We start from the raw sequence: 25696 nt of genomic DNA, 5'->3' as shown, positions 1-25696 counted from the left end.
TCTGAAACTCAACTGCAATAAATCGGAAATCCTCATCATCGGCCCAAAGTCCCTCACCCGTTCCACCCAGACATTCTCACTCAACATCGATGGCTTCACCGTAACCCCCCCCCCAACCACGTCCGCAACCTCGGCATCATCTTTGACCCCACCCTCTCGTTCCTTCCCCATGCCAACCAGGTCACTAAATCAGCTTTTTTCCCACATTGCCTGCATCCGACCCTCCCTGTCCTTTTCCGCTGCTGCAACTCTCATCCACGACCTTCATGACTTCCCGACTCGACTACTGCAACAGCATCCCCTACGGTTTAACAACAATAACATCCTAAACAAATTCCAATACGTCCAGAACTCTGCTGCCCGTCTGCTCACCTCCACTTGCTGCTGTGACCACATCACCCCTGTCCTCCAAAACCTACACTGGCTCCCGGTAAAATACAGGATCCAATTCAAAATCCTACTCACCACTTACAAAGCCATCAACAATCTGGCCCCTTCCTACCTTTTTATTATTACTACTCAATCTTTTCAGTTTGTAAAGCGTCTTTGAGTGTCTAGAAAAGCTCTATATAAGTCTAATGTACACTACCGTTCAAAAGTTTGGGGTCACTTAGAAATTTCCGTATTTTTGAAAGAAAAGCACAGTTTTTTTCAATGAAGATAACATTAAATTAATCAGAAATACACTCTATACATTGTTAATGTGGAAAATGACTATTCTAGCTGCAAACATCTGGTTTTTAATGGAATATCTACATAGGTGTGTAGAGGCCCATTTCCAGCAACCGTCACTCCAGCGTTCTAATGGTACATTGTGTTTGCTAATCGCGTTAAAAGCTAATGGATGATTAGAAAAACCTTGAAAACCCTTGTGCAATTACGTTAGCACAGCTGAAAACGGTTTTGCTGGTTAGAGAAGCTATACAAATGGCCTTCCTTTGAGCTAGTTGAGTATCTGGAGCATCACATTTGTGGGTTCGATTATACTCTCAAAATGGCCAGAAAAAGAGAACTTTCATATGAAACTCAACAGTCTATTCTTGTTCTTAGAAATGAAGGCTATTCCATGTGAGAAATTGCCAAGAAACTGAACATTTCCTACAACGGTGTGTACTAGTCCCTTCAGAGAACAGCACAAACAGGCTCTAACCAGAGTAGAAAGAGAAGTGGGAGGCCCCGGTGCACAACTGAGCAAGAAAACAAGTACATTAGAGTCTCTAGTTTGAGAAATAGACGCCTCACAGGTCCTGAACTGGCAGCTTCATTAAATGGTACCCGCAAAACGCCAGTGTCAACGTCTACAGTGAAGAGGCGACTCCGGGATGCTGGCCTTCTAGGCAGAGTGGCAAAGAAAAAGCCATATCTGAGACTGGCCAATAAAAGGAAAAATTTGGGCAAAAGAACACAGACATTGGACAGAGGAAGATTGGAAAAAGTGTTATGGACAGACAAATCGAAGTTTGAGGTGTTTTGATCACACAGAAGAACATTTGTGAGACGCAGAACAAGTGAAAAGATGCTGGAAGAGTGCCTGACGCCATCTGTCAAGCATAGTGGAGGTAATGTGATGGTCTGGGGCTGCTTTTGTACATGGTAAAAGGGATTTTGAATAAGGAAGGCTATCACATCATTTTGCAACGCCATGCCATACCCTGTGGACAGCACTTGATTGGAGCCAATTTCCTCCTACAACAGGACAATGACCCAAAGCACACCTCCAAATTATGCAAGAACTATTTAATGAAGAAGCAGGCAGCTGGTATTCTGTCTGTAATGGAGTGGCCAGCGGAGTCACCAGATCTCAACCCCATTGAGCTGTTGTGGGAGCTGCTTGACCGTATGGTACGCAAGAAGTGCCCATCAAGGGAGGTGCTTCAGGAAGCGTGGGGTGAAATTTCTTCAGATTACCTCAACAAATTAACCGCTAGAATGCCAAAGGTCTGCAATGCTGTAATTGCTGCAACGGAAGCATTCTTTGACGAAAGCAAAGTTTGAAGGACAAAATTATTATTTCAAATAAAAATCATTATTTCTATCCATGTCAATGTCTAGACTATATTTTCTATTCATTTTGCAACTCATTTGATAAATAAAAGTGCAAGTTTTCATGGAAAACACGAAATTGTCTGGGTGACCCCAAACTTTTGAACGGTAGTGTATTATTATTATTATTATTATTATTATTATTATTATTATTATTATATGAGGAACTGACCCAAGACAGGCTTTTCCATCTACGGAGCACCAACAAACACAAGTTGGTGGTGACAGGGGAGGACCCATGACCCATCGAGATCAAGATGGAAGAAAGAAGGAACCACTATGATCAAGAAGATCAGCAGGAAGAAGTTGACACCATCATTGTCCAACAAGTCCTGATGTGTGCTGGAGAAGCCCATCAAATCTCTGTGGTTTCTGACGACACAGACGTGTTTGTCCTCCTCCTTCACCATTACTGGATGTACCACTCATCATGGAATCCCCCCGCAAGGAAAGGGCAACAGTGGACCACTATTATAAGTCGACACTGGCCAAGCATTCACAAGAAATTGTCAAGACCCTTTCATCAGCCCATGTATGAATGTAATGCCATATCGGGATGCAACACCGTAGCGTCTTACTATGGGTTGGGAAAAGGCTCTGTCATCAAAGTCCTGAAAGCTGAGTACGAACTATCAGCCATTGGTAATGTGGATGCACCGTTCCAGCAAGTCCTCGACCAAGCCACTGCCTTACTTTATGTTCTTATTCCTGTTGTAAAGCACTTTGAGCTGCATTTCTTGTATGAAAGGTGCTATATAAATAAAGCTGAGTGAACATAAATGTGATGCATTTGATTTGAGTATTTTGCATGAAATCTCATAAATAAAAAATATCTGGGATTTTGGCATTTCGGGCATGAAGGGGTTAATATCTGAAATGCACAAGGGCTATCACAGGGCACCTTCCTGTATTTTGAAGAGGTACCCCCAAGCAACAATAAACAGCAGAGAAAAAAACTTTTTTTTACCTGACAAAACAAGGTTCATCAAAAAAAGAAGAAAAAAAAAAGCTTTGGCTCCCGGACTATCAGTGTTGTTTCACATCTTCACTCTCCTCTTTGGCTTTGAGTCTTGCCCTTTCATAGGTCTCTGCCATCTTGGTAAATGGTAAATGGATTCAGATTCAGATTCAGATAACGTTTATTGCCATTATGCTTTGACACATATAGGAATTTGCTTTGGCATTACAGAAGGTGCATTTATGCTTTTTTCACATATATATGAACAAAACAAGTACAATACAAATGCAAAAACAGGCAAAAACAGGACAACACAGGACAGACAGTGCATGGATAGTGCTGTAAATAAAGTGCAGTGCAGAGTTATTCAAGGTCTAGTGCATGTTCAGTCCTGGGCAGACTTGGAGGCGGGGGGGAGGGGGAAGCCAGAGTCATTTAGCAGCCTGGCGGCTGAGGGGAAGAAACTGAGCCTGTGGCGGGCCTTCAGTGCCTTAGGCAGCCGCAACCTTCTTCCAGAGGGAAGCAGGGTGAGGAGGCCGTGGAAGGGGTCGGCCATGATCTTTCTTGCCCTCCTCAGAGCCCTGGTGTCATGCAAGGAGTTGAGGGAGGGCAAGGGACAGCCGATCACCCTCTCTGCTGAACGTATCACCCGCTGCAACTTGGCCTTGTCCTTGGTCGTTGCAGCAGGGAACCAGGTGATGATGGAGTGGGTGAGGATGGACTCTATGATGGCCGTGTAAAACTGGACCATCATGGACCTCGGCAGCCTGAATTTCCTCAGCTGCCGGAGGAAGAACATCCTCTTCTGGGCCTTCTTCGTGAGGGCCTCGGTGTTCCGCTCCCACTTAAGGTCCCGGGAGATGGTCATGCCTAGAAAGCGGCATGACTCCACGGAGGCCACCGGGGTACCTCCCAGCGTGATGGGAGGGGGCAGGGCTGCTTTCCTACGGAAGTCCACCACCATCTCCACTGTTTTTAGAGTGTTTAGCTCCAGATTGTTAAAACTGCACCAGCTCTGCAGCCCCTCGATCTCACCCCTGTAGGCAGATTCGTCCCCCCTGGAGATGAGGCCCACCAGGGTGGTGTCGTCTGCAAACTTCAGGAGCTTGACCGAGGGGTGGCGGGAGACACAGCTGTTGGTATATAGGGAGAACAGTGCTGGAGACAGGACGCAGCCCTGCGGGGAGCCCGTGCTGGTGGACCTGGAGCTGGAAATGCTCTTCCCCAGCTTCACCCGCTGAGACCTGTCAGTCAGGAAGTCCGTGATCCACCTGCAGGTGGAGTCCGGCACCTGCAGCAGGGATAGCTGGTGCTCCAGGATGTGTGGGAGGATCGCGTTGAAGGCCGAGCTGAAGTCCACGAACAGGATCCTGGCGTAGTTGCCTGCAGTGTCTAGGTGTTCTAGTGCCTAGTGCAGAGCCATGTTCACGGCATCCTCCGTGGATCTATTGGCTCTGTACGCGAACTGCAGGGGGTCCAGCACAGGATCCGTGATGAGCTTCAGGTAGGCCAGGACAAGGCGCTCCAGGACCTTCATGACGACAGAGGTCAGAGTGACGGGTCTGTAGTCGTTGAGGCCTGTGACCTTGGCCTTCTTGGGGACGGGGATGATGGTTGACGCCTTGAAGCACGCTGGGACGTGACACAGCTCCAGCGAGGCGTTGAAGATGTGGGTAAACACCGGGGCGCCTTTATCCAAAGCGCTTTACAACGGCCTCTCATTCACCCATTCACACACACATTCACACACCAATGGCGGCAAGCTACCATGCAAGGCGCCGGCCTGCTCACTGGGAGCAATTTGGGGTTCAGTGTCTTGCCCAAGGACACTTCGACATGTGGCCAGCCGGGGCTCGAACCGCCGATCTGCCAACCTTGCGATCATTAGACGGCAGCTCTACCTCCTGCGCCACAGCCGCCCCATCTTCTCTCTGAGTAGCACCTTTGCCGTTTTTTTGGGTCTGTCCTGCTTCTCATTTCTCTCTTCTGCCTCCTTTTCCTCCCTCTCCTTCTCATTTTCTCTCTTTCTCTGTTGCTCCTCCCAGTCTTTTATTTTCACATCTGCCTCCTTTATTTTTTTCATCGCAAGTTCAATTTTAGCAATTTTTTTCTGTTCCTCCCATTTCTCTTTCTCTTGCTTCTTCTCCTCTCTCCTCTCCTGATACTGTTTTATCTTCCGTTGATATTCCTCGATCTTTTGTTCCTTCTCTTTCTTTTTCTTGTCCTTCTTCTGTATTTTCTTTTCAGCCTTTAGTCTCCTTTTCTCTTCTTCTGAAAACCTTTTATTTTCCTTTTCCTTCTCCTTATTCTCATTTTCAAGTTTCTTTATTCTCTCTTTTGTGTTCTTTTTTTCCTCCTCTAGTCTAATCTTCTCTTCCTTCTCTTTCTCTTTCTTCTCTTTCTCTTGCTTTTTCTTATTCTTTTTCTGTTGCTTTTTTTCTTCCTCCAACTTCACTTTCGCTTGCTTTTTTGCCTCCTCTGATTTCAGTTTCTCCTCCTTCTGTTGACGTTTCTCCTCCTTTTCAATCTCTTTCTTTTCTTGCTCAAGGCTCTTCTTTTTCTCTTTTTTTTTCCTTTTCTCCTCTTCTTTCATTAATGTTGCTTCTTTTTGATTGAAAAGGTTTTCTCTCTTTACAACCTTTATGTGGTCCTCCTCTTTGACCTTCTGGTCTTCTTCCAGTATCCTCTCTTCTTCCTGTAAACTTTTCAAGAGAAACACTGCCCTTTTTAGCTCTGCTTCAAGACATTCCAGTTTGTTACAGCTGGAAGGAGCATTATCTTTATCACTTCCAAATGCAATTGCATCTTGGATTTTCTGTTTTGCAACCCAAGACTTTGTGTCTATCTTTGTGTTTGTCAAAGAAGACTGAGCACGGCCTGGGATGAACGATGGATGGTCTGGAGAGTAAGAAGGGGGCTTGGGCCCGTTCAGGCTCATGGACGGAGGAAGATTACCCGGATCTGGAAGGCAAGGGCCGGGGCGCTTAGGCAACGGGCGTGGAGGGGGGGAAGGCCGGCCGGCTGGGAAGCCAGACATGAGGGTTAGGGAGCCCATGTGACGGGAGCCCATGTGACTTCCACCTATGGGTGTTGTATTGCTACAAAGAGCATGGTGGCGCAGTCGGACCTGTATAGGAGGGAAGACTACACCGGGAGGAGATGGCATGTCATTCATCAGGGGAAGAGGGCCAGGTGGTGAGTGACGTCCCACTGGGGCCTCTTGGGGGGGGTGAAGGCAAGAGTCAATTCTCTGTGGAAAGAAAAAGCACTAAGGCTTAGGCTGTGTTCGAAATGGCATACTAGCATACTGCATACTAGCATACTCAATGAGTATATACTGCATACTGCACACTAAATTCATAATAAGTATGCCAATACCAGCCAACCGTTTACACTGCAGTATGCATACTGCACCCTGACCCAGAATGCATTTCGCCGGTCCAGGAGCGGGGATTTTAAATCCTCTATTTTAAAAAATATTGGCTAAAAGCTGTAATTTTGGCTCTACAAGTGTTAACATGTCATTTTATGAAGTTTTAATATGTTTTCAGGTGAGAAAGTAACCATATATATTCCAAAAATGTGATGTATGTATCTGATCTGACGTTACCTTAGTTACCGTAGATACCCGTAGATACTACTTCGACATAGTCAGAACTTAATAGCTAAACAAGTTGTAAAAAGATTTACAGATTTTTTTACATACTACTCATAAACATTTTAGCTAGTCAGATCTCGCATACTGTACAGTGTGAACGCTCTGGCATTCTAAAATCTAGTATGAGTAGTATGCTAGTATGCCATTCCAAACACAGCTATTACAAAAATGTTTCAAACATGCCCTGTAGCCATCTAACAATATATTTTCATTGTGCTTGTTTCTCACCGCCTTTCTCAGTGTCCTCAACTTCACAAAAGCCTGCTGCATCTGATTCCTTCCTTCATGCACTAAGCTCTTGGCCTGCTCGGCCTGCTGCATCTGAATCCTTCCTTCATGCACTAAGCTCTTGGCCTGCTCGGCCTGCTCCTACAACGTAGCACACAAACCCAACACCAGATGAGTCACATAGCATTTTTCGTTTTTTTCTTTAAAAAAAAAAAATCAGACAAAATAAATCCACAATTCCAAACGAATTCTATTACTCAACTACATGGAGAAAATATTGGCTATACCCAGCAAACACAGTTGAACCTTGAAGTTAGGCTGTGGTGAGGTTGTGTACAACATTCTCGGAATAGTCGGCTGTAGTGTGGCAAAATGTTGGAAGGCACCCTACCAGATGGGCTAAAGGCTAAAGGCTCCGCAGTTACGTTGTCGCGACCCTTAGAAGTAGTATTAAAGTAGCATTTCATTGGCTACCTTCTAACAACGTTGCAACCTCACAGGAGGTTAACACACAGGAAACAACTTGGCTGTGTTTGCTGGGTACCTTAGTGTCATAGCATTGGCATTATAATTATAATAATAATAATAATAATAATATTTATTTGAAAAGCACTTTTCCTGCAAACTTTGCAACTCGAAGTGCTTTAAAATATCCACACAGCATAAAAATAATAAAACAATAGTAATCAATAAAACACAATAGCAATAATATAAACTACATAATAAAACAAGAATAAGCCATCCAGTCCACAAAGATAAACAAAATAACTAAATAATATAAAAAATACTATACGATTTAAGTAAATATGCAAATATATACAAATATATAGATTCATCAACTAACATTAAAATATACATTAGATATTAATAATATTAACATGAATAACATTATTAGATATAAGATATTATTATTATTATTATTATTATTAAATGGAAAGAGAAGACAACTAACATAGCTAACATACCGAAAGGGGGCTTCGTGGAAACGAAGAATTCCTCCTTTTTCTACTAATCCTTATGTGTAGAAAACAACTGTAGAAGAAATGGTATATATTCTCATTCGCATCCCCGTGGACAATCTGTCTATCATGTACCGTTATACAAGTATGTATGTACCGTTGTCACACCAAACCATGTTATTATAGGTTTATTATGACGCCATGGTACCGTTGTCACACCAAACCATTCTATAGGGTTATTATGACGTCATGGTGTATTTTTTTAACGTGTGCGGTCAAACTTCGGAGGGCGCGCTCAAACAGATATGTTTGCATGATAATAATAATAATGATTATTATTATTATTATTATCATTATTATAATCATAATCATAATAATAACCCTTTTTTTGTATAGCACTTTTCCTGCAAACGTTGCAGCTCAAAGTGCTTTAACATATAAATACAAATGATGCAATTCAACCCCCTCTCTGCAACCACACATATCTGCTACGCCTGTCTTCCTCATAAATAAATATTGCCTATGTTTTCTTTCCTGTCCTGATTATGATAGTATATATTCTGTGCATAGGCTATTATGTCCCTGTTAAACCTACGGTTAGACTTTCAAACTTTAAAATGTTGCAATATGGTGATCAGACGTTGGTCAGCCTCAAATTCGTTCTATATTTATGTGTGCTGATTTGTCAACTTATCAACAAGTTATGCTGCTATAAGCCTATATTTTGTTTTGGTCTGAGTTAGTTAGCCTTTGGTTTACATTATATGATATATATTGTATAACGAATACAACTCGCCCCGGCTGAGGCTCCCACCAATCAATGTCATACAGCGACTGTTTTCCTGACAATTCACTCGCCTCTTTCTGTTAGATATGATATTATGATAGTATTATTGTAGTATGCTTAGTACTGTATCAACAACTCATAAACGTCAACTGCGCAATATCGATGTTGATTATTGCACCTACTTTCCTTGCACCTACTCTGCCTATGATGTATTACGGATGTAATACGGTATTATTAATAAATAATAATAATATATATTTTTAAAAGACTGGGCTAACCCTGTTGTGTCCACACATAGGGTTAATGGGGCTACTCTGGGTTGATTGCTTGTGACTACGGTGATTCATGTATGATCGATTACTGTGATTGTGTAGCCTAATTGATGTGTCTATATCTGTGTTTTTTAATTTAATTTTATTTAACCTTTATTTAACCAGATAAGTCTAATTTACAATGACGATCTGGCCAATTGGCAGAACAGAGGCAAGTCTATACACAAAACACAACCCAGTATATACGATATAGAACACAACCCAATATATACAATATAAAACATGAATACCATACACATGTATCAAAAACATCTATATATCACAACACAATATGTAAAAGACAGCAGGGACCAGGGGGAAGTTAACTTAAAAGCAGGTGCAGTGATCCGAGACAACATCTAAAAGTGAGTGTTTAAAAGTGGGTAACGCGATTAGAGTGGTGAGTTTTAGTGTAAACTGCAACATATTCCAGTCAGGGGGGGGGGGCAGCAAACTGAACAGAATGACTCAGGCCAAAGGAGGTGCGGACTTTGGGGGGGACCAGAGTGATATATTTGTTGGAGCGGAGATTGCGTGTGCTGGATGAGAAGTTCAGTAGGCAGAGGTAGGGGGGGGGGGATTTGCCGATGATGGATTTATAGATGAACTGATACCAGTGGGTCAGTCGCCTGGTGTGGAGTGATGGCCAGTTGACTTGGGAGTACAGGTCGCAGTGATGTGTATTGAAAGGGGCACCGGTGACAAAGCGGATGGCAGTGTGATGGATGACGTCCAGTTTATTGAGAAGGTTTTTTGGGGAAATCCTGTAAATTATATCTCCATAGTCCAGAATTGGCAGGATGGTCATTTTTACCAAAGTGTGTTTTGCAGAGTGGGTGAAGGAAGCTTTATTGCGGTACAGGAAACCAATTCTTGTTCTGACTTTGGTGAGTAGGTTATTGATGTGGGTTTGGAAGGAGAGTGAACTATCAAGCCAGATACCTAGGTATTTGTATGTATTGACAAATTCTAGTACTGACCCATCCAGTGAGGTGATTTTTGGGGGACAGGAGGCTTGGGGTAGGGTCCGATTGAAGATCATGCATTTAGTTTTATTGGTGTTTAGGAGAAGATGGAGGTTGGAGAAGGCATATTGGATGCTGTTAAAGCTCTGTTGGAGGTCGGTCAGGGCAGTGTTCAGAGAGGGGCCAGACGTGTAAAGAATGGTACATGTGATGTGTTGCTCTTGTCTATTGTTGATTGTTTGGCTAATCCATGGGAGGGTTCATTTGGGGGTTATTTTATTTGTTGATTGTGATTGGTTAAAAGTATGCATGAGTGGAGTGATTGGTTAGATAGAAATGGGGGCGGGCTTAATGAGTGTGGTCTGAGAGACAGGGGAGACTGGAGATCAGTTGTACAGAGAGATGGGAGTTGGTAAGTTGAGTTCTGTATGATTGTGTAGTTGTTAAATCTTTTCTGTTAGTTTGTTCACTGTTAATTATTTACATGTACTAATATCAATGTGTTGTGTTCAGTTTTACAATCTGTTTATTAGAGGAAGAAGGAAATCAAACCGAATTGTGTCAGATCTCATCATTTCACCCGTACTGCCGGAGCAAGCAGAAAATTCACCATTCAGCTAACTAGAGGGAGAGCTGATCAATTGTAAAACACCCGCTGACGACCGCAGGAGGACGGACCGTCAGTTAGCTAAGGAATACAAGCCCGGTTGGACGCAACAGAAGCTCCGGGAGGACAAGGATCCATTCACCGGAGATAAGAGCAAGCTAAAGCCTGGTCAGGTTAGTGACGCAGCCGCCAGCTGGCAACGGAGCCGCGGCGCCCGCAACTGTAGCTAACTAGCCACTTGCTAGCCAGCGTAGCATTAGCAAACTAAGCTAGCGTTAGCCTTGTTGTCGCAATAGCGCAGCAGGCACGCGGTAGAGCTTATAGCACTCAAAGCTACAGCTAACTAGGCCGGCAACGGAGCCGTGGCGCCCGCGACCGTAGCTAACTAGCCACTTGCTAGCCAGCGTAGCATTAGCAAACTAAGCTAGCGTTAGCCTTGTTGTCGCAATAGCGCAGCAGGCACGCGGTAGAGCTTATAGCACTCAAAGCTACAGCTAACTAGGCCGGCAACGGAGCCGTGGCGCCCGCAACTGTAGCTAGCTAGCCACTTGCTAGCTAGCGGAGCATTAGCCAACTAAGCTAGCGTTAGCCCTGTTGTCGCAATAGCGCACAGGCACGCGGTAGAGCTTATAGCACTCAAAGCTACAGCTAGCTAGGCAGGCAAGGAGTGAAACAATCCACGGCTAGCTTCAACTGGTTAACCCAACTGCAAGAATCCACAGCCAGCTAGGCTAACCTACAAGACCCACCAAGAAAGGAATTGCGAGCTAATAGCAGCTACCCAGAGAGCTACCCACACCCAGCACTCTTCTCTGTGACTCTATTGACTGTTTGCATTAAAATAGGTTTGTGTGTACCTGGGTATTAAGTCGTCGGGGGGAGGAAAATCCTCTCCCACTTTATTATTTTATTTTTAGCAGTATCCCTGGGATGACCCCACGGTGAACCTGGTTCCGCTGCCGAAGACTAGTTAAGGAAGTGCAGGGACCAGCGCAAATCAGCTCAGGGAGTCAGAGAGGGCTGAAGATATAAGATAGAAAGACGAAACAGGTACACACAAGTTATTTCTGAGTCACAGGCAGAATGGAGGCACTAAGGACCGAAAGGGAAAAGTTGGCAGTCACTTTTGAGAGAGGATACCGCCACATCATCAGGTCAGTGGCATTGATGGGCGAAGATGACATGAAACGCGAGTGGATAGCGCTCCTATCAAACGCGAAAGACCTAAACTCTGCAGACGACAATTATGAGGAAGGTTTGCAGGCCAAAGCAAGTCAGGAACCTGAGACAGGTAACAGTCAGCTTCTTCAAGACATCACCAAGGCCGCTGAGGAGAGAGCTCAGAAGGTTGAACAGGTCGGTCACGTTTTAAAGGCCAACATGTGGACAAGGTTCGCGGGGGTCGAACTTTCATCCACAATTAGACGAGCAGAAAGGAGTCACGAAGGCGCGAAGAGGATCAGTCTAGAAGAGGCAACCCACGACGTTTGTAAAGAACGAAGCACACTCACAGAGAGCCTCATCATCAAAGCGCGAAGTCTGCTATCAAGCTGGGGGGAGTGGATCCCTGTAGTTGAGGCGTGCAACACGAGAAAGTCACTAGAGGAGCTGGAGGACAAAAGGGATGAACTTTGGGAAACGTTTGTGACTGAATTTGGAAGAGTTGAGAAGGAGAATACTGACAAAATGGCCGACAAGGCCGCCGCAGCAAAGCAAATGGCCACCGACGCTCTCGCCGAAGATGAGAGGAAAAGGGCCGACGTTCTCGCCGAAGATGAGAGGAAAAGGGCCGACGCTCTCGCCGAAGATGAGAGGAAAAGGGCCGACGTTCTCGCCGAAGAAGAGGCCAAAGATCGAGCGACGAATAGAGAAAGGGCCGACGCTCTCGCCGAAGATGAGAGGAAAAGGGCCGACGTTCTCGCCGAAGATGAGAGGAAAAGGGCCGACGTTCTCGCCGAAGAAGAGGCCAAAGATCGAGCGACGAATAGAGAAAGGGCCGACGCTCTCGCCGAAGATGAGAGGAAAAGGGCCGACGTTCTCGCCGAAGAAGAGGCCAAAGATCGAGCGACAAATAGAGAAAATAAAGAAGCCATTGCCAAGCTGGAAAGGAAAGCCGCTGAGGCAAGACTGAAGTCAGCTGATAGCGTGGCCGAGTTTGAGAAGGAGACAGCGAAGGTGAAATTGGGGGCCGAAGAAGAGATCGCTGAGGCAAGGCAGAAGGCGGCCGTGATTGAGTTGAAGGCAGCAGAAATAGCCGCTCAAGAGCGCGCCAAACTACTGGAGGCTCAGCGGGAAGCATGGGAACAAGCCCGGGAGGCAGGGCTGGAAGGCAACCGCACTGGAGCCATCTCCAAGATCAAACTCCCTCCAACAAGGCTGCCCGTGTTCAGCGGGTGTATGAGAGATTTTCATCGCTGGCGGAAAGATTGGGAGAGCCTGCAGCAGCAGGGAGACCCATCGGGGTCGCCAGAGGTGAAGAAACTCCACCTCCTCGAGAGCATAGACCGAAAGGTTTTCGAGGAACTCAAACTCTCGAGCTACCGCTCAGCGGAAGACGTATTCACAGCTTTGGAGAATCGGTTTGGAGACAAGGCAACCATCGCGCTGCAAATTATTGAGGAATTGGAAAGAATACCAGCGGTAAAAGGAAACCAGCCGAGGAAAGCGATCGACCTTATTCAGGCAGTGGAAAGAGCCCTCATGGACCTGACAGACTTAGGAGAAGTGGGCGCTATGAAGAACCCACTTGTACTTAAGGCCATCGAGAGCAAACTGCCAGATCGTGTGCAGGAAGGCTGGATTGCCTTTGTAACCAAACCCAAAAACCAAGTCGCCCCAGACAAGCGGTTCGATGCTCTTCTTCTGTTTCTGAAAAGGCAGGAAGTAATCCTCGAGGGGATGGCTCGAATCCGAGGCTCCACGGAGACCTCTGGGGGAACACCGGAGAGGCCAGTCAGATGGGAGAAGAGGGCATTCACGAGGGCCATGGAGAGAGACTCACCGGTAGATGAAGAAGAGGAGGAACATCGAGGTGAAACCAGAGTCACGGGCAGGAACTCGGAAAGAAGAGAAGAGTGTGACATCTGTGGAAGCGATCAGCACGGTGGCAAAATATTCTTCTGCCAAAAGTTCAAGAGTTTCAGTCTGGCAGAGAAACGAGCCATAGCAAGGCAAAGCAAAGCCTGTCAGAAATGTTTGGGCATGCACGGCGCCGACGGGGAGTGTAGTAACCGGTACCTGTGCAGAGTGTGCAAGCAGAATGAAGGAAGGGCAAGTCATCACTACCTTCTGTGTCCCGAGTGGAGTGAGGGAAAGAAGACAGGGCCAGGGTTCTCTGATAAGCAACGGGAAGTCCTGGACTCTCTGGGACTCAACCCTGAACAGGAAAGGAGGATGAAGGACGCATTCACCAGTAAGGCTTCGATGACGCTGAACACGGGCGCAGAAGGCGGGGGTCTCTTCGCGGAGAATGGGCCAGAGGAACATCCAGTACTAATGATGACATTGATAGTCAAAACAGAAGCAGGAAATGCCCTGGGAACCCTCATAGACCTCGCCTCCGACACAAATTATATCACCAACCGGGCCGCCGATCGGCTCCAACTGGAGCGGAGGCAAGTAACACTGACTGTGCAGGGGGTCGGTGGAATGAAGGTCAGGGTCAAGACTAACAAATACCTGCTAAAGGTCAGGGCGTGGAGCAACAACAGATGGAGTCCCCACGAGATGGTATGCTACGGGCTCGACACAATCGCTCGTGCAGACAAGGTCATCAGTCCAGAGCGACTCTGTAAGTTCTTCCCTGGGGTCGAGAAGAAAGAGCTGGTCCGACCTAAGGAAATCGAACTCTTGATCAGCCACCGAGAGGGACGACTCGCTCCACGGTGGAGAAGAGGGACGGGAGACTTAGTGCTGTGGGACGGGCCTCTGGGGAAGACCGTGGGAGGAACGCACCCAGACCTGTTTGAAAGTTGGGAAAGATCCGCACACAACTCCCAGACGCACTTTGCACGTTCTCTGAAAACGGAGGCAGTAAGATTTGAGGAGATCCCCTGCAAGACGCCCAGCGCAAAAGAAGAGGATGGAGACCAGAAGCCGCAAGGTCATGAAAAGACCGGGAGAACAGCTGCAAGCAGCAAAGAGGTCCTCGAGTGGTGGAGCTGGGATAGCATCAGCGCCGCGTGCGAGCCAAAGTGCAGAGGGTGTCGCTGCGGAAATTGTCAGCCGGGCGGGAAAGAGATGACTCTCGCAGAGGAAAAGAAGATCAAAACCTACGCAATTACCCGCGTCAACATCGGGGACAAGCCAGCCGGATGCATCGCCCAGCTGGCCATGAGGAAGACGGCAAGGCTGCCAGAGGTCGCCCACCTAAAAGAAGAGCGGAGAGCGCTTGAGGAGGACACCTATGTAGACGACATTCTAGCGTCTCATGGCGACAGGAGAGAGCTGAGGAGCATCACGGAGGGAATCGAGAGGACGCTCAACACTGGAGGTTTCGCTCCGGAACCACGGATCCAGTCGGGTCAAAGTGGGAGGAGCAAAGAGGGCCAGCCTGCAGAAACGAGGGCCAATGTGGAGCCAGAGTCAGAGGTGTTGGTGCTGGCTGATCAGCTGAGCGAGGAAACATCCAGGGGAGTGGCTGTAAGTGCTCGAGACAGCGTGAGCATGCTGCAACGGAAAGCGTTCACTGCAACTGTAACACGCGCTCAGGCGAGGAAGGGGCTGGACCCGAAATGCGCCATTGAGGAGGAAGCAAATGCAAAGGGGACATCCACACCGGTTGGGAGTTCCAGGGACCTCGAGCATGAGAGGGAGAGGCTTTGGGGCGCTGCTCTCATGGACCTGATTGAGCCAGAACGCTTCAGTAAAATAGGCAGGCTCATTCGGGTAGTTGGGTGGGTCCGGCGAGCTGTTAGGCAGTGGTTGTTTTGCAGGAGGGCTCCAGAAGACGCAAAGTGGGAGGCTACTCGCCTGAGGGAGACAAGAAGCGGAGTTAGCCTCGGCGTCCAGGAAGAAGTGGGACGGTTTTGGCGACAGTGGAGTCAACTAGCTGGGCCCGGACTTCTCATCCGCACCAAGTGGCACAGAGAAGCCCGAAATGTGGCCGTGGGAGACGTGGTCTGGATGGCTGACCAAAATGCCCTAAAGGGGCAATTCCGCCTGGGGCGGGTGGTGGAAGCGAGGCCAGACGAAAAGGGGTTGGTTCGGGACGTAAGAGTGAGGGCTTGCCTAAGCCAGCCTGCTCTAGGAGTGGGGGCTTCAGGACGAAGAAGGAGCGAAGGCCGCGATCTCTTCCCAACGCTCGACCGAGACGTCAGGCGGGTGGTCGTGCTGTTTCCCGTGGAGGAGCAGTAAAAATGACTGTATTGAAGAGAGGGAAAGTTGTGGTCCATTTAGTTATAAAGGACCAATGGACCAAGTGGGAGGTGTTTGGCTAATCCATGGGAGGGTTCATTTGGGGGTTATTTTATTTGTTGATTGTGATTGGTTAAAAGTATGCATGAGTGGAGTGATTGGTTAGATAGAAATGGGGGCGGGCTTAATGAGTGTGGTCTGAGAGACAGGGGAGACTGGAGATCAGTTGTACAGAGAGATGGGAGTTGGTAAGTTGAGTTCTGTATGATTGTGTAGTTGTTAAATCTTTTCTGTTAGTTTGTTCACTGTTAATTATTTACATGTACTAATATCAATGTGTTGTGTTCAGTTTTACAATCTGTTTATTAGAGGAAGAAGGAAATCAAACCGAATTGTGTCAGATCTCATCATTTCACCCGTACTGCCGGAGCAAGCAGAAAATTCACCATTCAGCTAACTAGAGGGAGAGCTGATCATTGATACTTCAGTAAAGAACACAGTGACGCTATGATACAGTGTGTTGTGTGCTTCTTACCTCAAACATAACAAACCCTAACCCATATTTACAGTGTGTAGGGAAGCAGGATTATTCACAATGCAGTGTGGAGGGAATCACCAGTTCTCTTGAAAGCTGACCAGACACTTCCTCCTGCCCTGTCTACCTTCTCTTGTCAGACCTGATCTGTTCAGTCCCTCCATCATGGCCTGTCTTTCTGACGCATATTTCCTGCAGTTATCATGTTCTACTGTTTCTTTTACCTGACAATAGTCACATAATCCTGTCGGATGTTTTCCTATAATGTGAAGAGTTCCATTCAAATGACTGTGGCCTATTCTTAGTCCCACTGCTGCTGGCACTTTTTATTGGCTTCCCCTCCACACAATACTCTTTCCCTCCGATTTTGATATTTGAATTACGGTGTCTATGTCACTTTTTTAACAGCTTGTTTGGCTAGTTTATCCACTCACTAATGCCCATATATGCGCAGGGACCCAAATAAATGTGACCCCAGTTCCTTGTTTTACGACTTGTGAATGTATTTCCATTCTTTTATATATCAAGTCTGGGCACTTACTAGATGTAGCAGCACACTTTAAGCTGTACAGACCAGATTGCTGAGTCACTATAGATCAGAACTCTGCTGGGTTTGGTTTGCTCAACCCACTCTAAGTCTAAAGCCATCCAAATTGTGTACAACTCAACTGTATACACTTAAGAAGTTTGGAGTCCTTTTACATAACTCAACTCTGTGGTTAGGGAACTGCCACTGCAGAACCAGTCTTTTCTGTTATTGGATCTTTTGATCCGTCTGTAAACACCTGTATATATTCTGTATATTTACTTTCTGTATACCTATCAGGACTACTCTTGAGACTGAGAAATGATTAGACCGTGAGAAATTATTAGACAGTGAGAAATGAGTCATGGCAATTTGGCATTTTCAATGGTAGCTTAACGCCGATTGGCCAAAATAAATGACTGCACCTATGTTCCTTAAGAGGGAAAGTCTGGTATAACTCTACTATGTGTTGAGCGATCAAGTATCCCCAAATACATAATAATCGATATTTTTCCAAGCCATAGACTGTAGTTTCCAGCAGTATTATTATAATAACAAGAGATTTGGAAATGTTGTATTGTTTATTTGATATGCATGCAAATGGCACAGCATGCTCTTTGCACACCAATGCGTGCGTTTACGTTTACGCATGCGTATTTTTAAATCCATCATCCGAAAAAAACGTTACGCACAGAGACCTTGCACACCAGTCCGTTGCGTTTTTTTACGTTGCGAACTTTCAGGGTCTGTTGACACGCCTACTCTCCTCTCCTCTCCTAACCCTTTCGCAATACGCAACATGGAGTCTTCAAGCAGTGAGGATGATTTTGTGCTCCTCTTTACTTCTTGAAAATAGGAAAAGGAAAAGGAAATATTGGATCCACCCCATCCTCAGAACTCGTCGGCAGCAAGGGGAGTTTCACCTGCTAATACACCTGCTTTATACAGTAAAACAAGACAGCTTATTGCTAAATGGCATTCATACCTAACTAGCTAGCTACCCAGAACACAATCACTAGTCTACGAATGAATGAATGAATGAATCTTTTATTTCGAACATGATTTAATAAATAAATAATAATATTTCGTAATCAATACATACCATTCCCGATTCCAGTCTGCTCTCCAATACTCTGCCATATTCTGTCTTTGTACTCTGAATCTTTGTAATCACGACTCTGCGCTCTGAGCTTTGTGCTCTGACAAGTAGGATTAGCTTCTCGGAGGCCATCACTTTCTCTTATTTTAGCTATCTCTTTCTCTTATCTAGTCTCACTTTACTTTACCTCAGTGGTGTCTCTCACTGTTTACCTCAGTGTACATTCGTACAGTGGCCAGAGTTGGCCAGAGTTAAAAAATAAATAAAAAATAAACTACTCTCAGAACGCTTTTGACGGACGCGAAAAACGCAGAAAATCGAACCTGTTGCGTTTTTTTTTTGACGGACGAATATTACGGATTGGTGTGCAAGCGTGGTTGACACAACATGAGTTCTAATTTATTTTTTTAACGGACGTAAAAAACGCATTGGTGTGCAAGGGCCTTAAGGGTTTGTATGTGTAAACTCCAACCCTGAGGATGGCAGCAAGATGCCAAGAGGCGGACAGAAGCAGACAGAAGGTTGAAAACAAGAAGAAGAATTCCACTGGAATGCACGAAGAAGAGATATGTTACCGGAAGAGGGATTTTGGCTGCGTTCGTAAATTCGCTCTGGATATCTGATCAGCACACATAGAATGCCTCTTGTCCAATCAAATTACTTGGTCCCTTTATGACGTTGACGCAGTGTGCGCTCCGGCGCTCTCAGGTCGAATTTACGAACGCACCCTGTGTTTACAGACACCGGCAGAGCTAGCTAGCTAACGTATCTAGACGCTAGACGGATATCTAACCGGGTTAAAAACAAAAGGGGTAAGGGAATTTGTGGAGGCAGTATTTTTGTTTTAATATATGACTAGATTAGTAAAGTAATGTTTTGTATGGATGTATGGAGTGGTGTGTCGCCTGGTAACGTAGCTAGTCAACTAGCGCCCATGATAACTGGTAGCTAACGTCAGCTGGCTAGCTGTCACTCGAGCATTGCAAACTTATTCTTTATTTCACAAATATTGAAACTACTAGTGTTTGCTGTCAACCAAGTAATTAAAGTGTGTTCAGCATATACATTTTTACAATTGAATTTGATCTCGAAATCATCATTCTCTAAAGAATATTGAGTTCTCTCACCGCTAGCAGACACGGCTGGTCCACTGGCGGATCCACTTGTTGTGCAGCAGGCATCATGTGTTCCATACAACCAACCAACACTCCTCATTAAACTAAACTACGGGTTTTATTGGCCATGAATGACTCAGAACAAATGAACTAATTCACAGCTCGGGCTTGACTACATCATTGGAATGAAGTCTAGTAGTGTTGTAGGCTCCTGCAAGGCTGGAAGAGAACCATGGCATGCACACCCTCCTGTGGGTCCCAAGGACCAGGAATGGACGACACCATCAACACGTTTAAGTTCACAGAACCCGATTGCTTTATTATGATATACATGTTTTCAGCCTTGCATGATGTCTCTCTTCTCTCTGACATGTCAGGACTCAGGAGGATGAGCAGCTCAGAAGAGGTGTCGTGGATCTCCTGGTTCTGCGGACTGAGAGGGAATGAGTTCTTCTGTGAGGTCAGAAGGATCCCTAACCACCCCTACCCCTGGATGTTACCTAACCACCCCTACCCCTGGATGTTACCTAACCACCCCTACTACCCCTGGATGTTACCTAACCACCCCTACTACCCCTGGATGTTACCTAACCACCCCTACCCCTGGATGGGATGGATTTGTCTTTTTTTTTTTAGGTGTCTTTTTTCATCAGCACCTTTGGGTTGGGTCTTGAAATGAGCAGGCAGGAAGAGTTAGCTAGCTAACTATCTTGGAGTCTGTTAGAAATTCAGAATTAACTGTTATCCCAGTAATTTCATGGTTCAGTCATTCCCTGTGACAGTGGAACATGTAGCAGAATGACGTTATGAGTGTTTTTGACTTGTTCTGTAATGTATAAAGTGGATCTTCTTACAATACCTCCTCAGTGTGTGTGCAAACCAATCTAATTTTAACTCCCCACTTTCTTAATTGTCAGCACTCCAGTAATCCTTTTTAACCTGTTATGCAATAGGCCTACTGTAGCTTAGGCATAGGCTATGTGTAGCAACAATAGACCGTGTGTGTGTGTGTGTGTGTGTGTGTGTGTGTGTGTGTGTGTGTGTGTGTGTGTGTGTGCGTACGTGCGTGCGTGCATGCATGCGTGTGTGTGATGTGCAGTTGACAAATGAACTAGTTGCTAACTATGCATCCATTCCACTGTCAGGTTGATGAGGACTACATTCAGGACAAGTTTAACCTGACAGGGCTGAATGAGCAGGTGCCCCACTACCGCCAGGCCCTGGACATGATCCTGGACCTGGAGCCAGGTGAGGTCATCACGCTGACGTCTCCATGTGTTCAAACCAAAATAAAGCTGCGTGTTCTCTCTCAGTGTTATCTCTCAGAACATTTGGTTTGATCAGACAATGTGTATTATTGATTTTATTATTAATAACATTTTATCACAAATTAAAACCACAGCATCCGCACACTCAAACACTGTGCAAAAAAACATAGTTTATTGCATGCCTGAAGAAGTCTATGACCGAAAGCTTGCAATAAACTAGTTTTTTTTGCCGTGTTTGAGTATCTACTGATACTCTTCAGTTCCAGCACCTCAGCAAAGTTTGATAACGGATGAGCGGTGGTATTTTCGCTATCACAAATCAAAACACAAGGAGAGGGAATGGGGAGGCTTCCAGCTCCAAATACTTTTTTTCGCTGCTGTAATCCCGGCTAAAAACCCTCACATTTTGATCAGATCAGACATTGTTTGTTGTGACTCGTTGGACAGTGTCCTACGTGGTGATATACTGTAGGCCTGTGTGGTGGGTTGACTGTCCGTGTGCAAGTCGGTATATAAGATCCAATTCAAAATCCTACTCACCACTTACAAAGCCATCAACAATCTGGCCCCCTCCTACCTTGCCGACCTCGTCCCCCTCCTCACCCCCTCCCGTTGCCTCAGGTCTGACGACCAAACCACCCTCAAGACCACCAGGACCAAGCTCCGGACCTGGGGTGATGGGGCCTTTTCAGCCGCAGCCCCGTTCCTCAGGAACGCCCTCCCCAACCACATCAGACAGGCCAACACCCTCCCAACATTTAAACAGGCCCTCAAAACCCACCTCTTCAAGCTCGCCTTCACCAGTTAACCCTCTCCCACTCCCCATGTGTCCCCAGCACTACCTTAATTAGGCCCCTATACTTTCTTCTATTTACCTTTTGTTTCTTTTTGTTATTACTACTCGATCTTTTCAGTTTGTAAAGCGTCTTTGAGTGTCTAGAAAAGCGCTATATAAGTCTAATGTATTATTATTATTATGAGATTATTATTAAGTCTCACTGTTCTGTCCCCCTCTCAGATGAGGAGCTGGAGGACAACCCTAACCAGAGTGATCTGATCGAGCAGGCGGCGGAGATGCTCTACGGGCTGATCCATGCACGCTACATTCTGACAAACCGAGGCATCGCTCAGATGGTAACTCTCTAAACCCTGTCATCTCTTTTCTGTCTTACGTTCTACCTGCTGGTCTCTGTTATTATTCTGTTTGCAATTGACATGCCATGTTCAATGAAACTTTTATCTTGCTGTAGTTGGAGAAGTATCAACAGGGGGATTTTGGCTATTGCCCAAGGGTGTACTGTGAGAATCAACCCATGCTTCCTATTGGTGAGTCTGTCATATACAGCGGTTGTATCTCTGTCCAGTCTACTCATCCTTTCTTTATGTTTATATGAACCAGTGACCTTTGACCTGTATATTGCCAGGATTTTGTCTACCTTTTTGATTTTAAAAGCACGTTTTGTCAGCTAGCACAGCACTGTACGTGAGCTGCTTTCTGTGGCTTCTGTGCTGTTGCCATGACTCTGGTACTCCACCACCAGGGCTGTCTGACATCCCAGGGGAGGCCATGGTGAAGCTGTATTGTCCCAAGTGCATGGACGTGTACACCCCCAGGTCCTCCAGGCACCACCACACTGACGGGGCCTACTTTGGGACTGGTTTTCCCCACATGCTCTTCATGGTGCACCCAGAGTACCGGCCAAAACGACCTGCCAACCAGTTTGTGCCAAGGTTTGCCTTGTCTTTATTTACGCGTGTCACGGTGTGCTCTAATATTGGATTTACAGGTGTTCTAACTTGCGAAGAGAAAACACTATATTGTTCAACTGAATCACAATGGCAAACACTCACAGGGAAAACAAAAGTTGTGGTGTTAAAAGTGAACGGTTGAGTCTTCCCTCAGTGGAGTGGTAATACAGTACACTGTGTTCTGATCTCTGTGGGTTTCTTAGGCTATATGGCTTCAAGATCCACCCCATGGCTTATCAACTCCAACTCCAGGCTGCCTCCAGCTTCAAGAGTCCTGTGAAGACTATCCGCTAGAACTTCCATCTGACCAGCTGGCAAGGAGGAGACAGAGACTTTTTCCTGTTCATTTTTACTTGGTTGGATGAACGCTGGATTATGTAGAATCAATAAAGGCCTGTACAGAACACATAATGGCAGATGAATATAGACATGTAGATAGATGCACATACATCCACTGTCAGACTCCTGGACTTCCCTTCCCTTGTTCCAGATTACAATCATCTTCCACCCTTAAAGAAACCAAACCCTTTTCAGTTTTATATTCTTATGATGCAGGAATTGTTTAAAGGTCTAATAACTCGTTTAGTCTTAACGATTGCTCTAATTTCCTGCCAGAGACATAGCAGAACATCTTAATGCGGAACCTCTTTGATATTGATCACAAATTCATTTGAAAATGGATATTGCACAATAGACAATATGAATCAAATGTAATGGATGTGTTATGCTTAGCTATGCTGGAATGTTCACAAGATACATTCTTCTCAGGGTGAAGGCAACATGTGTGTAATTGTGCTTCAACGCGATACCAGTGCTGTTACAGAGAAACTGCTCCAAGTGATGATTGCTACTAATACCAGCTTTTTGGTTGCCAACAAGGCAAACAGATTGTTCTTGTGTTGTAAATGACATTTAAAATGAAAATTAAATGACACATTTTTTTTTCTTGCATCATTTGATTACGCGTAGTGTGAATACATACCAGTGGAAATCGCTTAAGTACTTCACATGTTGATATGTGTTAAATAACTTCAAAATGTCAGCAACACCAGTCCCTACCTGCAAGCTACACCATGTTTACATTATGGTACTTCGATTTGAATTATTAAGAGTGTGTTTTGTTTCTCTCAAACCTGAACATTCTGTGGTATTTATTGATTTTGTGTGTTCTCTGTCTAAATGCATAACATCATCCAGAATTGAGAATTTGAAATACAATTTTATTTCTTACAAGTTCTTGTCACTTTTTCTTTTCTTACACTTGGTGTGAAGCCAGTGAGAGAAATCCTCAAACATAGTTCTTCATTCGTTTTATTTTCAAGTTTTTCTTTTTCTTAAAAAGACAGGGATATAAGTCACAGTAAAGCAAGAATATGTTCCATAATCTAAAACTATAGTTTTTTTCTGCTGAAAGGCTAGTTCTCTTCCTCCTGGAGGGGGCCTTTACAATCCCTAGCTACACCTCCAGAAGCTTCTCCAGAGGGTAAAAAAAGTCTGCTACCAATTGCATCTCTAAAGGGTTCACAGCTTTAATGTTATCTAGAAAAGGGCAGAATACATAAAGTGGTAAAGGAATCTACTCTAAACAAGTGGTAGGAATGCTTTACAAACTTGGTTGATTATGAACACAACTGTGAACAACATATTGTGACATCTCTGGTCGAAGCCTGCAGACAGGCTCATTTTAAAACATCACAGTACAAATAATCACTTGAAACAGTCCCTACTTTACAAATAAATTATGGTAGAACATATATAAAAGATGAATGATGTGTCCCTACAGAAAAAAAAGCCACATACACTGAGACAGCTGCCTTTGATAAATACATCTTTAACACATGTCCTTATCATGTTTCAGAAATGAGCATCACCTTTATGACCCCATTTAATGGGTAAGGATGTAAAATGAAGGTAGGGATGGATGCACATGTCTGAAAATGTTTCATACAATCATACAGAGTGGTCTTTTTGCTGTATTTATAAAGAAGACCAATAACAAAACCTGAGATACACAGACCAAAGCTTGTTAAAAGGTTACATATCAACAACAGCTTTGCAAATCAGTCCACATTTGTATCGAAAATCATGTTATGGAACAAAACAGTGAGGCTGGAGGGGACGTCTCTCTATTGTCAGTTGTAAATTCAACAAACAGCAAACTGCGTAGTGCAGTTACGTACTGGTGTTTAGAAGGAGGAAGGCAAAAGACAATAACTCAGCACAATGTCATTTGCACTCCCAAAATCAAGGGTTAAAAAAGGAAAAAGCCAATATGTGAACCTAAACAGATTTTTTTTAAACCTCATTTTATACAAACACTATAAAAGCATTAACGCTATAAAATATAGTAAAACATTTTACATTTTTCACTTCAAAGTTTACAAAGAGAGGGTCATGGTATGACCTAGTAGTATACCTGTGTGTTTACGGGCTGGTTATGGAAGAGGTTGAGGATTTAGTTTTTACCTGAGCAGAGAACAAATCCAAACAGCAGTCCAAATATCTGGTCATTTGAGTGCAACATATCTTTGTTCAATACATTAAAGTGAGGTATGTCATTTCAACTGGTATATTCAAAAAGTCTCGACTGCTGCTCAATTCTCAAAGTGAAAAAGGGTTCCCTTTAAAAAAGAATCCCAGTTGCTGTCCAGTGTAGTAAGGGGAGGGATTCTCTTAATCCAATTGAAGTAGTATGATAATATCATTACTTCCAATCTCAGTTGTAAACAGTACATTGATATAACAAATGTGTACTATGCAAAAATGTCCAGTACTATTGTCAAAGCGGTGAGAACTAAGGACCAAAAAAGTAAATAAGCATTTAAAAGCAAAGAAACAAACTAAACAATCTTTATACTGTAAATGTTTTTCCACTACAAACGAAAATGAATAGATTTGGCGTTTAACACAGAGAGTTGAAAATGTTGAGTTAAGACTGTAAGCCTGTGGGGTCCTGCTCTACATAGTCAGAGCAGCGCTACGGAAAGAGGGATGTGCCATGGTTATTTAGTCTTAAAAAAACAAAGCAAAAACAGCAACATTAAAAGCCCATTACAAACCATCAACATATCAAAATACTGTAATATGCCAGTAAACAGTGGTGCTGCCTTATGTGGGCTCTAACACAGGTATGGGGAGAATGCAGCGCCTGGCCTGTAGAGGTAGCTACAGGACTGTGGTGGATGGTGTCTGGCCTGTAGAGGGAGCTACGGGACTGTGGTGGATGGTGTCTGGCCTGTAGAGGGAGCTACAGGACTGTGGTGGATGGTGTCTGGCCTGTAGAGGGAGCTACGGGACTGTGGTGGATGGTGTCTGGCCTGTAGAGGGAGCTACAGGACTGTGGTGCATGGTGTCTGGCCTGTAGAGGGAGCTACAGGACTCTGGTGGAGAGTGGACGATGACCTGATTGACACCAGCCGGTCTTCAATCATCCCACCATCCACTCTCCACCACAGTCCTGTAGCTCCCTCTACAGTCCTGTAGCTCCCTCTACAGGCCAGATGCCGCATGCTGCCCACAAGAGGTGAGGCTCC

The 25696-nt window shown here is 45.0% G+C and overlaps 1 protein-coding gene across 1 annotated transcript; it reads left to right on the top strand.

Moving 5' to 3' along the window:
* Positions 1 to 18620: 18620 nt before the first annotated feature.
* LOC308165929 (casein kinase II subunit beta) lies at positions 18621 to 25563 on the top strand. The gene is made up of 7 exons (XM_080540122.1): positions 18621 to 18843; positions 19524 to 19606; positions 20292 to 20394; positions 21433 to 21548; positions 21665 to 21740; positions 21956 to 22145; positions 22367 to 25563. Exons 2-7 carry the CDS (start codon positions 19535 to 19537, stop codon positions 22455 to 22457), a joined length of 648 nt encoding a protein of 215 aa, XP_080396248.1. The 5' UTR covers positions 18621 to 18843; positions 19524 to 19534; the 3' UTR covers positions 22458 to 25563.
* Positions 25564 to 25696: the final 133 nt, after the last annotated feature.

This window comes from Nansenia antarctica (genome assembly GCF_963989245.1).
Source record: "Nansenia antarctica genome assembly, chromosome: 10".
NCBI lineage: Eukaryota > Metazoa > Chordata > Actinopteri > Argentiniformes > Microstomatidae > Nansenia > Nansenia antarctica.
This window is presented reverse-complemented; position numbering and strand designations above follow the sequence as displayed.

Excerpts from the sequence above, each read along its gene's own strand:
- LOC308165929 (XM_080540122.1), top strand. The coding sequence starts at position 19,535 with ATGAGCAGCTCAGAAGAGGTGTCGTGGATCTCCTGGTTCTGCGGACTG. Across the intron at positions 19,607-20,291 it reads GGAATGAGTTCTTCTGTGAG|GTTGATGAGGACTACATTCA; the intron begins GTCAGAAGGATC and ends TTCCACTGTCAG. Across the intron at positions 21,549-21,664 it reads ACCGAGGCATCGCTCAGATG|TTGGAGAAGTATCAACAGGG; the intron begins GTAACTCTCTAA and ends ATCTTGCTGTAG.